The following is an 18,725-nucleotide window of genomic DNA, read 5'->3' on the forward strand; positions in this document are numbered from 1 at the left end:
ATTTCCTATAATGAAGAAGGTAATAGGAGTGTTGTTAATAAGAGATATGTATTCAGAGTTCTAGGATCTTAGTCTCTCCCAAGTGTATATGACATTATGATATGATGACAGATCAGTAGAAGAACCAGGAATCAGTTAGACTTAAGTTCAAATTCTAGTCCTATCTTTTATTGACAGTGTGAGCAGGGGTTAGAAACTTAACCACTCTGAACCTCAGTTTCCCCATCTGTGAAATGGGGATAGTAATTCCCATTTCCCTATTCCCATGGAATAGCAGGGAATTAATGATATAACGTAATATGTTTATTAGCAGAATACCAGGCATTTACTCAATAATTTTTTTATTATTGCATGCTAAATGATATATTTATAGATCTCAGTTATTTAAAACAAAAGTATTAATGGGGCGCCTGGGTGGCGCAGTCGGTTAAGCGTCCGACTTCAGCCAGGTCACGATCTCGCGGTCCGTGAGCTCGAGCCCCGCGTCAGGCTCTGGGCTGATGGCTCGGAGCCTGGAGCCTGTTTCCGATTCTGTGTCTCCCTCTCTCTCTGCCCCTCCCCCGTTCATGCTCTGTCTCTCTCTGTCCCAAAATAAATAAAAAACGTTGAAAAAAAAATTAAAAAAAAAATAAAACAAAAGTATTAAAATCAAATAAGTAAATGCAAATGTTACAAAGGTTGTGAAAGGTTTCATTTTCTAATCTTAAGTATGGCTTGATCATAGCCTTTAGGAATATTTTTCCTACCCAGGGGCACCTGGGTGGCTCAGGCAGTTAAGCATCCAACTTCAGCTCAGGTCATAATCTCACAAGTTCATGAGTTCCAGCCCTGCATTGGGTTCTCTACTGTCAGCACAGAGCCCACTTCAGACCCTCTGTCTCCATCTCTCTCTGCCCCTCCCCCATCTCTCTCTCAAAAATAAAAATAAACATTTTTTTTTTAATTTTTTTTTTCAACGTTTATTTATTTTTGGGACAGAGAGAGACAGAGCATGAACGGGGGAGGGGCAGAGAGAGAGGGAGACACAGAATCGGAAACAGGCTCCAGGCTCTGAGCCATCAGCCCAGAGCCTGACGCGGGGCTCGAACTCACGGACCGCAAGATCGTGACCTGGCTGAAGTCGGACGCTTAACCGACTGCGCCACCCAGGCGCCCCTAAAAATAAACATTTTTAAAAAAAGGAAAATAATGGGGTGCCTTCGTGGCTCAGTCAGTTAAGCGTCTGACTTCGGCTCAGGTCACGATCTCGCAGTTCGTGCGTTCCAGCCCTGCGTCGGGCTCTGTGCTGACAGCTCAGAGCCTGGAGCCTGCTTCGGATTCTGTGCCTTCCTCTCCCTCTGACCCTCCCTACTCACGCTCTGTCTCTCTCTCTCTCTCTCTCTCAAAAATAAATACACATTAAAAAAAAATTTTTATTGAAAAAAAGGATAATAAAAAGAAAGAATATTTTACTTACCCATAAATACAAGAGATGTCAATAACCACATCGATCATATCACAGCAGAGTTCATAGGTTTGCATATCCACTGGGGTACTATCAGTTGCAATATAAATTTTACTGACCACATCAAAGAGAAATGCCTTTTCAATTCCAGAATTCTGAAACAAAAAGAAGATGCTATCTTAAAGGTACAGCTAATTTCAGAACATGTCATTGTTCATAAAAAAATTATATGCCATCCTCAGTGTAAAATACAAATGAGCAAAGATTAATTTGCTAAAATTTTGTTCTTTTTTATTACAATTTAAACTTCACATAGGGGCACCTGGGTGGCTCAGCAGGCTAAGTGTCTGACTTCGGCTCCAGTCATGATTTCACGGCTCAAGCATTTGAGCCCCACATCGGGCTCTCTGCTGTCAGTGCAGAGCCTGCTTCAGTTCCTGTCCCCCTCTCTCTTTGGCCCTCCCCAGCCTGTGCTTTCTCGGTCTCAAAAATAAATAAAAACATCAAAAGAAAACAAAAAAATTTTTAATAAAAAATTTAAAAACCTCACATAAACCTTTATAATGGATTTGCATATGAAATGGAAAATTCTTATTTTTCATAAATTATTTACTTTAGGTAAACAAACTGGGCAGTGTTTCCTGGCTCTTAGAGATGTACCTGCAGTTAGGAAAAGGCAAGTAAAAACACTAATTTTACTGACTGTATATTTTAAATAAATTTTAAAAAGCTAAACAAACTCACCACTATACAGTGACAGAGTAAATATGCATACAGCCATCACATCTGACTCAACTGAACAGAAGAGCTTGCCTAGAGCTGCCGGTTTATAGGACTCATTCAGCCAGCACATCATCCACAGTGTTAAACATACACAAATATTTAAAACAATATATCTTTTCTTTCTAATGTTTATTTATTTTTGTGAGAGAGAGTGTGCACAGGGGAGGGGGCACAGAGAGAAGGGGACAGGGGATCTGGAGAGCCTGATGTGGGGCTCGAACTTACGAACTGTGAGATCAAGACCTGAGCCAAAGTCGGAAGCTTAACCCGCTGAGCCACCCAGGCACACCATCACCAAAACCACCCTTAATGTTCCTTACATCTGGTAGGGCTCTGTCAACACTGAATGACTGCCTACAACTTGAATAAACACTGTATCAGTGAAGTACAGGAATCGTTTGGGGAGTTAAATTTTAAAGACTATGAAACAGTTGTTTAGTAGTAATCTTCCAAAGTAATATTTCAGTGACCTTGCAATGTTGTGAGAGCAAGCAAAAATAAGACTGTTTTCACTTCAAAAATAAGACTGTTTGCGGGGCGCCTGGGTGGCACAGTCGGTTAAGCGTCTGACTTCAGCCAGGTCACGATCTCGCAGTCCGTGAGTTCGAGCCCCGAGTCAGGCTCTGGGCTGATGGCTCAGAGCCTGGAGCCTGTTTCCGATTCTGTGTCTCCCTCTCTCTCTGCCCCTCCCCCGTTCATGCTCTGTCTCTCTCTGTCCCAAAAATAAATAAATAAACGTTGAAAAAAAAAATTTAAAAATAAGACTGCAATGTTAGTCTAAAATTCTGCAAATGATTCTACAAGGATGATAATTATGTACTTACTGAGATAAAGATGTTTAGCAAATTCTCCAGGGTGGGGAGCTGTGGAATCAGTTTCTGAACCACTTTGCTAAAAGCTTCAAATATTGAGTGATCATATATGCTTGTCAAATAGAAGCTGAAAGAGAAAAGATTTCATCACGTTTTCCTTTTGACTAGGGAATAGATGGCTGAGGCCATGTCATGACACCAGTACCCAGCCCTCTGTATCTAAGTCCGTACACACACATTCTAGCCCCCTGTAGAATTCAATATGAACTCAGTAAAAAAGTGAACATGTCTTAACAAGGCATTCCTCCCCAACTCCCAAAAAGCAAGAATTATACCCATTTTTCTACTGACTGGTTGGACTGGAAAGCTTAAAAATGCAGTGGTATGTGCCCGTATGAGCTTTCTTAGTTCTCCAAGATTCCACACCAGATCATCTTTACAAACACCTGTTAGGTTAGTAACAGCTACATTATTGGTATTGAAGCATCTAATTTTTTCATTTTCCAATTTGCAAATTGAATGATGCATATACCTCCCCATAAAAAAATTAATACAGGGGCGCCTGACTGGCCAGGTGGCGGAGGATGTGACTCTTGATCTCGGGGTTTTAAGTTTGAGCCCCACATTGGGTATAGAAATTACTTAAAAATAAAATCTTAAAAAACAACTAATAGAGAAATGATTTTCCTCTGTACTTCTATTTGAAGTGTTTTCAGAGTTCTCTTTTACTTGTGCATATAGATACTATCATATTCATCACAAACTGTAAACTTCGGCATTGATTAACTTCCTGGATTATGTTCTTGAGTTTTATCTAGTGTTTTTCACATGTGGGAAAAACATTAGGTTTGACTATTTGCTTAAAAAACAAAAACAAAGGTTGGGGGGGGGGGGGGCGGCGCCAGGATGGCTCAGTCAGTTAAGTGTCCGACTTCGGCTCAGGTCATGATCTCATAGTTCGCTGGTTTGAGCCCCGCGCCGGGCTCTGTGCTGAGAGCTCGGAGCCTGGAGCCTACTTCAGATTCTGTGTCTCCCTCTCTCTCTGCCCCTCCCCTGCTCATGCTTGCTTGCTCTCTCTCTGTCTTTCAAAAATAAATTAAAATAAATACATACATGAATGAATGAATAAACAAATAAACTTTAAAAACAAAAACAAAACAAAGAGGCACATAAGTGGCCCAGTTGGTTAAGCCTCTGACTCTTGATTTTGACTTAGGTCATGATCTCACAGTTTGTGGGTTCGATCCCCACCTTGGGCTCTGTGTTGATAGCATAGAGCCTGCTTCGGATTCTCTCTCTCCCTCTGTCTTTGCCCCTCCTCTGCATGTGCGCACATGCACACACAAGCTCTTTCTCCCAAAAATAAACAAACATTTAAACAAAAACCAAAAAAAAAAAAAAAATCACCAAAAATTAGAATTAACACATGCAAAGTTTGCTTTTCCCAAATACTGTCCTAATGTGCATAACACAAAATAGGGTAAACAGGTAAATTACTGCCCATGCCAAGTCACTCATTGTGACTTTGGACTCCACACCTGCTAACTTCTGTCAACTAATGTGATCGCTGAGAAATTTCTGTTCTCACCTGAGGTGAATTTTTTCTAATCCAGCATCTGCAAGGTCATCATTTGCCCTCTGGTGAATATCTCTTTGGGTTTCAATTTTGTGGTCATCTGACAGACCATCCACTTTATGAATAAACACCTCAAAGTTGATGTCGGTGTTCACTTTGTAGGCCCTTGTCACGGTGAGGTGGAGCCTAGCCAAGGCTTCCATGTAATCGTCCTGGGAACAAAGGCACATTCCTGTCAAGGGAGGCCAAACCTTTCTAAGCTGCCTTCCACAGACACTCTTTTTTCCCCCAGCTTTATTGAAGTTTGATTGACAAATAAACACTCCATATATTTAAGGTGTACAATGTGATGCTTTGATACACGTATATGTCATGAAACGATCCCCCCAATCAAGTTAATTAATCTATCCATCACCTTATCTCACAGTTACCTTTTTTCTTTCATACACACTCCTAATCTGTAAATCGTGTGGGTACAACCCCCCCAAAATATTTTGCAAAAGCCCAAATAAAAACTAGTTTCATGAAATTCAAGTTTGAAAACTTAAGTTTCATTAACGAAGAGATGAAAAAGAAAGGCTGGAAAAACACAGCTATAGGCAGTTATGATTTAGCTTGATGACAGTCATTAAGATCAGAGTTGAAGTTTTATGAATTCAAAACGACTCCATACCTAGGACTTTCCCTGGGATACTATTCTTCCCCAATTTTTTATTCCCTTGGTGAACTGTGATGAACAGTTCAAGGTGAAAACATGATATGGGTCGCTGGGAGGATAAGGAAGGAGCCAGGAGGAAAGGTTTAGGAGCCACTAGTCTAGACCAGAGGTCAGCAAATCATGGGCCAAACTGGGCCCACTGCATGTTGTTTACGAGTAAAGTTTTACTGGGACACAGCCACACTCATTTATATATATTGTCTATGGCTGCGTTTGTGTTGCATTGTTAGAGATGACTGGTTTTCTTGTACGGAAACTCCTTGGAAATGGTACAGCCTGCAAAGCCTGAAATATTTACCATCTAGCCCTCTACAGAAACCGTTTGCTGACCTCTCATCTAGAGTAATGACCCCAAATAACACAATACTACTTTTTTCTCCTTCCTACCAATGACACGTTTGTAACAATATGATGAACATCTGCATACACATCTCCCTGTTTAAGAAATCAAACAGTAGGGGTGCCTGGCTGGCTCGGCTGGAGGAGCGTGCAACTCTTGTTTTTTTTTTTTTTAAGTAAGCTATACACCCAACACAGGGCTCAAACTCACAACCCTGAGATCAAGAGTTGCATGCTGTACCAAGTGAGCCAGCCAGGAACCCCAAGTTTGTGACTCTTGATCTCAAGATTATGAGTTCAAGCCCCACAATGGGTATACAGATTAAATATATAAACTAGAAAGAAAGAAAGAAAGAAAGAAAGAAAGAAAGAAAGAAAGAAAGAAATCAAACAGTAGACACTGAAGCCCCATGTGTCTCTCTCCATCCTCCCAGCCTACCCCATCACTCTACCTTCCCACACTCCAGAGGTAGCCACTATCCTGAGTTTAGTGTTTATTCTCAATCATCTCTCTATACGTTACTATATACATATGTATCTCTAAGCACCTGTATCTCTAAACACCGAACAGAATTCATTTACATCATCTTGAAATGTGGAGGGAGGCTGTCTGAGAAAATACACAAGGGAACCTTTTTGGGTGGTGGAAATATTCCATATCTTGACTGTGAAGTAAGTGGTTACAAGGTATATACATTCATCAAACTCACTGAATTGTATGTACACTCATAATGAATGCATTTTGTTGTATGTCAATTACACCTCAAAAATTGTTCTTGTTTATGTCTTTAACTAAAGAGGGGAGTCAAGCAGTTAAGCGACCTTGTCGGTGAGCAAAACTAACCAATGTCAAGAGGGTATCACAATCTCAAAAGATTAGAAATTGCTACTGTAACTTGCCTGCCAGGCATATAAAATGATCTGATTACCAACTAAGTGATGAAGTGGCACATACCTACAAGGACTAAAAATAACATTTAAAAGAAGAACATACTTGGTTTATTAGGGCAGAGGGATTATGGATGATTTTTCCCACTGTGTTGGTTACTATCTTCTACAACAAATAAAAATTCGGGGAAAATACACTGCCTTGTTTCTATTCCAAAATTAGATCTAGGGGGGGCGCCTGGGTGGCTCAGTTGGTTAAGCGTCCGGCTCTTGGTTTTGGCTCAGGTCATGATCTCATGGTTTGTGGGTTCGAGCCCCACATCAGGGACTGTGCTGACAGCGTGGAGCCTGCTTGGGATTCTCTCTCTCCCTCTCTGCCCCTCCCCCACTCACTCTCTCTGTCTCTGTCTCAAAATGAATAAATAAAGTTAAAAAAAATTATATCTAGGAATTACAGGCAGGTCACAATCACCAATGCAGATGAAGCCAACACTCCATGGTCGATCTCAAGGCACATGTGAAATGGCTTCAGGGGGCCAACAGGGGCCCTGAGATGGGGTACATTTTGTGGGCTCTGCCGGGGGGCCGGCAGTGTCATGCATTTAGCTCACAGGAAATCACTCTTGATGTTTTCATTCTCATTTATTTTACAACGTTCTGTGAGGACACATGTTCTCCTTGGTGATATCTTTATATGGCAATACTGGCATTGTGAGGGATTCACAAGGAAAAAATAAAAATATGAGGCGTCAGACCAAAAGAGCCCTGCTTAGAAATAAAGGCAGTGACTTCAGGCTGCCAAGACTCCTTGAAGTTTGCTTTTCTTTTCAGTGCTTGAAACCACATCCTATAAATATTCCCCAAAACATGGCTTTTACAGTCTGCTTCCAATAGAAAAGTATATATTAGACTCTGAAACAGTTTCTCTAGTTATTCCTTCTTTTTAGTAAATGACAGCTCTCAATATTTTTCCTACATTTTAAAAAGTGGAACCTAAAAGGACCAATTTCTCAAACATTCTTACACCTTTCTCTGCCCTACAGCTAGGAAAATGAAAAAAAGAAAACAAAACACATATTTACCAACCCAAATTTAAGTTCCATTTTTCATGTTCAGGTAAAAAATAAAACCAAATTACAGCTGCAATTTAAAAACAGGCAAGTGAACCTATTTTAGCCACCTTATAGCCATATCACAAACACCTAGGATAGAGTTGCACTGGACATTTGAATTCTATAAACGCAAATTGCTACATAAGCACAACATGGTATTGAAGTGAGTACTTACTAAGCTACTGTCTTGAAAAGATGAGTCATCTGACTGGAATCTACTTCCCCAAGGGTAGGGCTACTACTGCTGCTACCCAGTTCAGCAAGTCCAGAAACAGCAGTGGGAAAAACTGGAGCTTAGAAGAGACAGATGAGTGGGACACATCCAAGAGCTCGCCCTCCATCCAGCAGCGTGCACACAACCCAGCTGCTCTTCTAAGATCAAGCTCCCTAATTTATGGTGCTGGCAGACCTCAGCAGGAAGGTAGGGGCTCCTGCCAAGGCCACAGATGGGCCAGAAAACGGGTCAGTACAAGTGGGACAGCCGGGAAAGCAGTAACTGACAGCAGGCCCTGGACCTGATGCAGGTGTCTACAGCATGCATTTCCGGATGGGCCCATGGGAAGGGAGGCACTGTTGTTCACAGATCAGGCACCAGAATGCAAAGTCGCTCCCTTGCACACCCCCACCGAAAAATAAAGAAAGAGCCCCTTCTAACATATGGCCACACTCCTACAGCTACACTGTTAGTACACAGTGCAATCACTTGGAACTAAAAGGCTTAGCTGAAAATTTCATTATTATATTAAACAGGCACCTAGCTCCCTGAATGAATTTATGATGCTCTCAGGCATGAGCAGTCTTCTCAGAGAATGGTTTTCCAAGCATGGGCCCAGAACCATTGTTACTAACAGTTTCCACATCCCTTCCTCCCTAACACCATCAGCATTCCTGGAAGGGGCAGGTGTGCTGAACCCACCTGTCTGATTGTTGGTCCAGTTTCAGGGAAATATCATGTCCTGAACTTAGAGCTGGTTTAGTGCATTCTTGAAGGACTTACTGCCATTTATTCCTCCACAGCTACAAAAGAGGGCCCTTGGGGAGTACCTGGGTGGCTCAGTTTGTTAAGTGTCTGACTTCAGCTCAGGTGATGATCTTGGGGTTCATGAGTTCGAGCCCTGCATCGGGCTCTGTGCTGCCAGCTCTGAGCCTGGAGCCTGTTTTTGATTCTGTGTCTCCCTCTCTCTCTGCCCCTCCCCCACATGCTCTCTCTCACCTTCTCTCTCTGTCTCTCTCTCTCAAAAATAAACAAAAAACATTAAAAAAGAAAATTAAAAAACAAACAAACCAAAACAAACCTGAGGCTAAGCTATGCTTCCAGGACACTTTCTAAGAGAGCCTGGACATGGAGAGTTTGAAGAGTGTCATTGTCTCAATTCTGTTACCTGTACTCTTTCCTAATACTGGCATGCCTGAGATGTACCTGCGGTCCTGCTGCTTCCCTTCCCCCTCCTCCCCTTTAACTGCTGGCCTCCTACTTCACAGGAGAAAGGCCCAGAGTACCAAAGAGACAATTCAGAAGACTAGTTTGAATACTGATAAAGTGAATAACTAATACCTGGGTAACAAGAGTCTTCACCAGTCAAGGGGTCCCCATGTCTTTACTTTCAAAGTTAAAGGAAAGCCCAATCAGGATGTCTCTTGGTAAACTACTAAAAACAATCCTTTGTGGTAGAAAACAGGACAGCTTAGAGGATATAACTTGAGTTTAAATAATTGAGCAAATGCTGTAACTCAACCAAATCCATGTACTTATTTATGTGAACAAGGTTTCTCAGTGCTTACATCTACACAAACAAAAGTAGAATTGATCCTAAATTCTTATTCAAGCATGAATACATTAATTAAGTGGGAAAATATCCATCATCTTAAGAGATACACTCATCAAAATGTTACTTTTTATATTTAATAGTTACCTATAAAATACATAATAGTTACACTGTCAATCAATTGTGTACTAGTAATAATTACAATAATTTAATTCAGAAGCAAAACTGCACCCTTAGAACTTTGCCTTCCTAGGAAAGAGTAAACGTTTTCAGATGTAGACTTATACACATATTTTTGTTGCAGAGAACCTGTGCAGTTTTGTGGATGTCTGCCAAGAGTTTCACGGGGGACACGTATTTGCTGTCTTTGGCCCGTATGGTGGTCCCCTCCGGTTGTGAGGTTTCTATGATTCGCTGAGACATACTCAACTCAACTCACATTGTTCACTGCTCACTGGTTAGGAATGCACAGAGGGAGCCTTTTCCCCTTTGCAAACTCCCCCACCCCCACCGAAAGCTGAGTGGAGCCAAGCTGTGAACTCAGAACTCAGACAGCTAGAAACGCCAAACCAAAACCATCACAAAGGAACTGGTTTGAACAGGGGGGTGGGGGGGGGTGGGGGCGGGGCTGCACTTCCATGTACCTGAGACTGAGCTTTACCTGGGAGTCTATGACAAATATCAGCGCTCCTGTTCCCCGGAAGATCATCTCATAGTCAAATGTAGGGTCAAAAAAGTCAATCTGTCCTGGGAAGTCCCAAATCTGAAAATTAACAAAGGAGCTATTGGAAACGTCTTCCCTGCAGATCTTGTTCGTGCTCTCCAAGAACAGTGTTTCGTTGGGAGACATTTTGTGAAAGACAACTTTCTGAATAGATGACTTGCCGCTTCTCCTCAGGCCCATGAGCAGGATTCTTGGCTTCACCTCAGTGCTGAAGGGATCGCTGAAGTCCAGAACTGGAGAAACCACAAAACAAGAATGAGGGTGAGTCGCCGTCACAGTGGTTAATTAGAGGACTTTCACTTCCACCTCAGATGGGATTTATGATTCACTGACAGTGCTACTCTTCCAAATGCCGTGAGTGCTAACTACCTCACTCCACTCATGGAGGGGCCTGTTAGGAAGTACAGAACACTGAAGAATGCTGTGTCACTACCTGTCACACCATTCCAGAGGGCCAGAAAACCTGTACAATTCCACATCACAACCAGCAAATCTGGAGTGTGAGGAGTAGAGGTTTCCTGGAGCAAACTGTGCAGGGAAAAAATCCAGCCTTAGCATTCCATAGCAATGTCTTCCTTGCCTAGATCATCAGAGTCTCTATGCCTTAAAGGGATGCTTATGCATTTGAGTTATGCATCAAATAGAGAATTTTGGACTTCATCAAAATTTAAAACATGGGTGTTTCAAAGGACACTGTTAAGAAAGTGAAGACAACCCACAGAATGGAAGAAAACATGTGCAAATCATGTATGTGATAAGGGTCTAGTATCCAGAATATATAAAGAACTCTTACAATTCAACAGTAAAGACAACCTAATTAAAAAAAAAAATAGGCAAAGTACCTAAATGGACATTTCTCCAAAGACACAAAAATGGCCAAAAAGCACATGAAGTGAGGCCCCCACATCATTAGCGATCAGAGAAATACTAATAAAAACCACAGTAAGATGCCATTTCACACCCACTAGGATGGTTATAATAAAAAAGATCAACAGTAACAAGTGTTGATGAGGCTATGGGCTAATTAGAACCCTCACACAGTACGGGTACGAATGTAAAATGATGTGTTTTGAACAGCTTGGCAGTTTCTCAGAAGGTTAAACACTGAGTCACCTCGTGACCTAGCAATTCCACTCCTAGCAATATATTCAAAGAAATGAAAATGTGTCCAATATTCCTTCTGACAACACCTCTTATGTCTTTCTCACTCCCTGGTCCCAATCTAATTCAATAGTAACTGGAAAGTGATTCTTTTTTCTCTTACTGTAACTAACAATAACCACATGAAATGATAACTCTTGTCTAGACAATGATAACAATCATCTAGAACACATTAACACTTGATAATGTCTTAGTGAATTTCATTTACTATATATAATATTTTGATGTTTTAATTTGCAGCAGGTTTAGGTAAACACACAAGTTTCAGGTAAAACAAGAACTGAAAAAAAGTAAGCAGGTACAGATGTGCGCAGCCACTATTCCACTCTATGTAACACTTCACCCCCACCCTACCCACACATTCTTTTCCAGTCCAGCTCGACCCAATTCAACAATCTGCTGATAATATACTGTAGAAGCAGTAATGCAGAAGTAAAGCACCCAAAAAGTCACCAGCTCTCTTCTTCATCAGTCATTATATGCTACTCACTCTCAGTACTGTCATTACAAGTCAGTCTTAGTAAAAGCAGGGCATAAATTAAAAGAGAAAACAGGGCTTCCAGTTTTAAAATTTTCAGACTGATAACATGTCATGGTCTTCCCCTCCCTCAGTGAATCCCTAAAAATAACAGAAAAGGTATAAACCATAAATAAATGGATGAACAAATAAACATAGATACCTGAGCTTGAAACAAACAAACAAACAAACAAAACCCCTCAAAGCTGAGATTACAGAGCAATCCCTAAGAAACACCAAGGTCAGACTGAAGAGGGAACCTGTAGCCCTTGACCAGAATTAGTAAGATTCTGCTGCAGAAGGTAGAACTGGTGGAAGCCCAAACCGGAAAGGACATGAAGACAACCATCAGGGCTGTTATTTGGAGAATCATAGTGAGAAGAAGCCAGTAGGTGAACTCTGTGCACTACTCCTACCACCCAGTGCACACTTCCAGGTGGGAGCAGACTATAGAAGCTCGTGTAGGAGAGGGGAGGAGGTGCTCTAGGAGCTCAGGATGCCCAGAAAGACGGGGGGCTACCCACACTTCCACCCTTCAAGTACTCTGATCTTCCCTAACTCACTACAGTGTGTGGATTCAACAGCTAGAAGCAGTACTATCTTCTCTCCAGACATTTCCTCAAATGTCTAACATACATACACTTGAACATACATCTGAAGAAGCAGAGTTCATAAAGGAGTCAGAGTAAAGTTTCAGGTATAATTAAAATCTTCAGAGAAAAGGTGGTATCCACAAAACAGGAACAGACAATTTCAGAACAAGAGCAACCATGGAAAATATGGCCTTAGAGACCTTAGAAATAAAAATGTAATTGTAGGGGGGAGGTTAGATATATGGATTGAAAAGCAGAATAAGAACAGATTAAGAGGGCAGTAGTGAACTAGAACATCCAATCCTCTCAGAACGTAGTACAAAGGGATAGAGTGCTGGGAAATATGAGGCAAAGGTTAAAATGACATCAGGACTAGTCATCTCAAACCCGTAGAAAATATAAATACTTGTGAAAATGCATTAGAAAAGGATCCAGAAGGATGTGCAGCAAACAAAGAGTGCATGAGTGAAAGATTTGGGGGCAATCATCAAAGGGATTTGGCTTTGATTTCATTTAAAAATTTTCAGGGGCGCCTGGGTGGCTCAGTCGGCTAAGCGTTCGACCTCAGCTCAGGTCACGATCTCGCAGTTCGTGGGTTCGAGCCCCGCATCGGGCTCTGTGCTGACAGCTCAGAGCCTGGAGCCTGTTTCAGATTCTGTGTCTCCCTCTCTCTCTGACCCTCCCCCGTTCATGCTCTATCTCTCTCTGTCTCAAAAATAAATAAACGTTAAAAAAAATTTAAAAAAATAAATAAAAATTTTTAGGCTAATTTATTTATTTATTTTTTAGTAATCTCTATACCCAACATAGGGCTCAAACTGACGACCCTGAGATCAAGAGTCATATGCTCTTCCAACTTAGCCAGGAAGGCACCCCCCTGGCTTTAATTTTAAAAAGGAAACACATTTATATACATATATTACTAAAATTAGTTTCAAAAAAAATGTTTAATGTATAGCGAGTCATGGAAGACACAAAAATATTTCAAAATATTAAATATTCTTTAAGTTGTGATTTCAATTCCACATTTTCTTAAGTGGTTGTCACAAAGTTTTTGTCTTTTTATTATTATTTTTTTTAATGTTTGTTTATTTTTGAGAGAGAGAGAGACAGAGTGCAAGCAGGGGAGGGGCAGAGAGAGAGAGGGAGTCACAGAATCCGAAGCAGGATCCAGGCTTTGAGGTGTCAGCACAGAGCCTGATGTGAGACTTGAAGTCACAAGCCATGAAATCATTACCTGAGCTGAAGTCAGAAGCTCAACCAACTGAGCTACTGAGGTGCCCCCAGACAGCGAGAGAATCTTAAGCAGGCTCCACACTGTAAATGCAGAGCCAGACATGGGGCTTGAACCCACAAACTGTGAGATCATGACCTGAGTGGAAATCAAGAGTTGGAAGCTTAAAACTGACTGAGCCACCCCGGTGCCTCCAAGGAAAAAAAAAAAAAAACCAATGTATTCTCAAGGACAAAAATGGAAACCTCAAGAGCTGTAGTTACTCTATTATCACCTCACAAACAGCTAGTGTTAGATCAATGCAAAGAGTAGGAGAGAAATGCCCATAGGCAGTGGGTTGTACTCAGTGTATTATAGGGGTTATGATCGCAGACAAAGCAGTGCAGGATTTGGATGGGGTTGATGGGGATGGGGGGGAAGGATGCTCTCCAAGAAGAGCAGAGCCCAAATGCAGGTAAAGGCACAATGCCTTTTGTAGAACAGGAAAATACGCAAGCGCTGAAAACTCTGCAACTACCATATGCCAAGTACTGTGCTAGGCACTCTCCACTCTTTATCCCATTTAACTCCTTCAGGAATACATAGTATTATTTCCACTTCACAGTTAAACAAATTTCAGGCTCAGGAAGGTCAAGTAACATTCAGACTGAGGGCTGGCCCATCCAAAAGTCTATCCAATCTTTCCTGCTGTGCAACACTCAATCCAACCAAAGAAAGCAAAACTCCACACCAAATTATGCACAAACACAAAAATATCTAAGTGTCTGTAAACGTCTTTGTTTCTTCCCAATTTATGCTGCTGAATGTCAGTCTAGACTTTAACTTATCTTCAGCAGGGTCTGCAAGTGTCTATGAGGCATGATCATCCACACTGTTGCCCTGGAGGATGGACCTCCTCCTCCTGGGAGAGTGGGGAGGTGATGGAGGCCACTGTGCAGAGAGGAGGAGGTGTATATGCATGTTTACGTACACGGACAGGGTGGGAAATGAGATACACATGCCACTACAACATACACACACCGTTAGAAATATTTCCTTTTTCCTGCCAAATTCAAGCGTGAGCCACCAACGGTAAACTGTTGGGCAATGGTAGGCCAGGTCAGCAAGGGTACCATCAACTCTGTGGAGACTCCTCAGACCCATACAGATGCATTTTACATTTAGCTGATATGGACAGAAATATACTCCATGTCAGGTACCTTGCTAGACCTTTCTGCAAACTTTTATACTCCCTCCACCCCCATCCAATGAGGAGGTACAAGTCTGTTTGCACCTGAGGATTCTGGGAAAAGGAAGGTGCCCAAGCTCGTAGGGATGGTATGTGGTATCTTCACCTAGGCCTTAGCCAACAATCAGATGGCATTCAACAAAAACTGCAACAAAGAAAACAGAAGAGATTAGGAAATAACAGAGTACATCATGCATAGTAAGAGCACATACGACCAGTAAAACTCTTTTAAATTTACTTACACATATGTGGTGCTAGTTTACAATATAAATGTATTTGTTATGTGAACCACAGTGAAAAACACTTTGCTATTGATCAGGAGAGGCTTTTTACAGCACAGAGGACTGCTGACAAAAATCCCTCCTCTAGGGTCACCTGGCTGGCTCAGTTGGTAGAGCACGTGACTCTTGATCTTGGAGTCATGAGTTCAAGCCCCACGTTGGGCATAGAGGTTACTTTAGAAAACAAAGAAAAAATTGATTTGCCATTGCTCTCAAGGGTGATGGGCCTCTAGGGTCTGATACAGATCATGTAAATATATATGTATATGTATATTGTATATATGTATATATATATTATATATATATATATGTATGTATGTGTGTGTGTATGTTTTAAGGTCTTTTAAAATTTATTTTGAGAGAGAGACAGAGAGAAAACAAGTCAGGGAGGGGAGGCAAGAGAGGAAGGGAAAAAATCCCAAGCGGGGTCCTGTCAGTGCAGAGCCCCACTCAGGGCTTGAACTCACGCACCTCAAGATCATGACCTGAGCAAGCTGAAATCAAGAGAGTCAGATGTTTAACCAACTCAGCCACCCAGGCGCCCCAGATCATGTATGTATTTTAAAAAAATCTCTCCCCGGGGCGCCTGGATGGCTCAGTCAGTTGAGCGTCCGACTTCAGCTCAGGTCATGATCTCACGGTCTGTGAGTTCAGGCCCCGCATCAGGCTCTGTGCTGACAGCTCGGAGCATGGAGCCTGCCTCGGATTCTGTGTCTCCCTCTCTCTCTGCCCCTCCCCTGCTCATGCTCTGTCTCAAAAATAAATAAAAATATTAAAAAAATAAAAAATAAAAAAAATAAAATAAAAAATAAAAAAATCTCTCCCCTAATTCTCTCCCACCTCCCCTCAAGTATCTCTGCTTCTGAAACCCTGTGGGGGTTTGCAGAGCCTCTCATCCCACTCTGGGAGAGGTAGCAAGGGGTGCACATTAGGAAATGCAGCAGCCAACCTGCTGGCCTTCTAGACCTCTGGCTGTCTCCATTAACCTTTCCCTGTGCATCACCACTTGCTCAAGAACATCCTGAGAGGGGCACCTGACTGGCTTAGTTGGTAGAGCATGTGACTCTTGATCTTGGAGTCATGAGTTCGAGTCCCACATGGGTACAGAAATTACTTAAATAAATAAATAAGGAAAAAAAAAAGAACATCGTGAGAAAGATAAAAGTGTGGAGGAGAATGAAGGATGAGAGCTGCGATGAAAGGGCTAATACTTTTTTAAAAAAGAAAGATCAGAAAGGAACCACAGGATTTGGGACTGGAGATGGAATCCCAGGGAGGACTCTTTAAAAGTGTCAGCAGGTGTGCAGGAAGTTGCCGGAGGAGGTGAAATTTACCAGAGGGCAGTTTGTTCAGTTTCATAAAGGTTCCCTGATCATCTGCCAAGTGTGTGTTAGATGGGGCTGAGCCAGGGGCTGCAGACACAAAGAAATGATTCATTCCTTAGTGATTTGAGGAGAAAACAGACAAGAAAAACTGACAGTTACAGTGCACTGCTATCTAAGGTGTTATGGGCTCAGAGAGAGGGCTCCCTGGAGAAATATCTGAGTCTTAAAGAAAAGGAGGCATAAAAGTGATGAATGAGGGAAAGGTCATGCCAGGAAGAGATCCTGGCCTTCCTGGAGTTTAAGGAATGTAGTTTAAAGGCAAGAAAGGGCTGCACAGAGTCCAATGGCTTCCCACAGCATTTCACATAAAATCCAAACACCTTCTTTCCCCCAAAAGGCCCTACATGGGCTGTCCTCTCATCCCGGGCCTGGTTTATCTTCCTTACTGATTCCCTATCCTGCAACCACACTGGCCTTATGGTTCCTCACCTCCTCCTCACCTCCCTGTTGGACTTGCTCCTCCCTCAGCCTGGCAGGCTTCCGTTAGCTTTCTTCCCACTCAGCCCAGCAGCGATTTTACCTCCTCTCAGCTGAATGAGGCCCCATCACTTCCTGATAATCCTGTGTCTTCTTACTGCTATACAAAACTATCTTTTTACTTTGTACATCTGTCTTCTTGTCTGTTTATTGTCTGTATATATTGTATGTATTGTCCCATATATACACAGGCAAATTACAAAGCATATGGCATGAGTCCAATAAATATCTTTGAATAGGTTAGTTGATACAGAAGTCTGTTATCTCCACAGCAAACAAAAACTGCAACAAAGAAAATAGAAGAAGCTGGGAAATACCAGCGTACCTCATGCATAATACGAGTACACACTGCTAGCGAAACTCTTTTAGGTTTACTTAGACTTATGTGGTGTTAGGTTCACAATATATACATTTTATTGTGGATCCCGGTCAAAAATATTTTGTCAACCACTGCTAGACTCTGCTTGCTCATCAATGAGATGCTGAGAAGTTTAGATTTTACCTTGAAAGCCAGGAAGAAATCACTAAGGATTTTAAGGAAAGACTAGTATGATCAGATTTACACTTCAAGAAGTTCATTCCAGAAACAGACTCCCTAGGCGGGGTCAGTGTGGAGACAGGGAAGGGGTTTGGAATAAGCCACTGTGGCATAAAAATTGTATTGAGCTAAAAGTTTTTGGAGTCCCTGAAATCCCTTATTTGCCTAAAGCAGAGCCTCCCAAAAGAACTCAATTGCCACAAATCTTCCCTGAAACAACTCTAATCTCTCAGTGAAGAAGGAGACAAGTCAGAAGAGAAGTTGACACCACACCCAAACAGATGTGGTCCCTGATGAAGGAGCAAGGAGCGTGGGGCAAGCTAAGGGCACAATGCAGGCTAACAGCACCAGTCCGCCCCCCCACCCCTGCCGCCCCCCCAGGTGGGACATGTATGATATTCCTTGGGCACTCCTGGCTACGCCAAAACAAGAAAGGGCAAAAAACAAAGGATTAAACTGATAAGAGTCTGCACCAGTTTACCAAAAAAAGGCCATCCCATCACAGCCTGAAGTCCAGGAACTCCCTATGGTCTTCAGGTTACTGATTTGCTAGAAGGAAAAACCACGTTAGCTTGACAATAGCTAGACCTCCAGTAAGTCTTTAACATGTGAAAGTCTCTTTAGAAACTCCCTCTTGACCTTATCTCCCGGACTCCATAAATTGGTCACCCCCATGCTTGCAGTGCAGCTCTTCCAGCCCACGGGTCCTGTCCCGGGACCCCATGCTTTATCACCTTTTTGCACCAAAGACGTCTTCAAGAATTCTGTCTTGGCTGTCGGCTCCAGACACCCCACCATCACCCCAAAACTTCCTCCATCCCCAAATAATCCTACCTCCCATCTTTTCTCCGGGGGGCCCATTATCTTTCCAAAAAGTTATTTGCTTTCCCATAAATGCCCTTTCCCCAACTCCCTTCCAAGAAGTCATTCATTCTCACAGAACTGCCCCTCAGCTCCTCCCAACCCTCTATTAAGATGGTAATAAAGCCTGGAATTCTAAACACCTCTTTTTTTTTTTTTTTAATTTATTCACTTAAGTAATCTCCACACCCAGATCAAGAGTCACATGCTTTTCCAACTGAACTAGCCAGGCACCCCTCTAAACACCTCTTAAATTGCATTTTCTGTGTACTCTCATGCATTAGTATA

At 42.1% G+C, this 18,725-nt stretch overlaps 1 protein-coding gene across 2 annotated transcripts in view; it reads right to left on the minus strand.

The window, feature by feature from the left end:
• RRAGD (Ras related GTP binding D) overlaps nt 1-18,725 on the minus strand; it is a 41,967-nt gene that overhangs the window by 14,233 nt on the left and 9,009 nt on the right. The window contains exons 2-6 of one of the 2 annotated variants that reach the window (XM_030315964.1): nt 14,941-15,040; nt 10,100-10,395; nt 4,628-4,827; nt 3,052-3,166; nt 1,457-1,599 (exon numbers count right to left, since the gene is read on the minus strand). In XM_030315964.1, the coding sequence (XP_030171824.1) occupies nt 1,457-1,599; nt 3,052-3,166; nt 4,628-4,827; nt 10,100-10,342 (701 nt within the window). In that variant the 5' untranslated portion in view covers nt 10,343-10,395; nt 14,941-15,040. The remainder of the gene's footprint in view (nt 1-1,456; nt 1,600-3,051; nt 3,167-4,627; nt 4,828-10,099; nt 10,396-14,940; nt 15,041-18,725) is intronic. The other variant, XM_030315963.1, reaches the window with a different exon arrangement.

The sequence above is a fragment of the Lynx canadensis genome, chromosome B2 (assembly GCF_007474595.2).
Source record: "Lynx canadensis isolate LIC74 chromosome B2, mLynCan4.pri.v2, whole genome shotgun sequence".
Lineage (NCBI taxonomy): Eukaryota > Metazoa > Chordata > Mammalia > Carnivora > Felidae > Lynx > Lynx canadensis.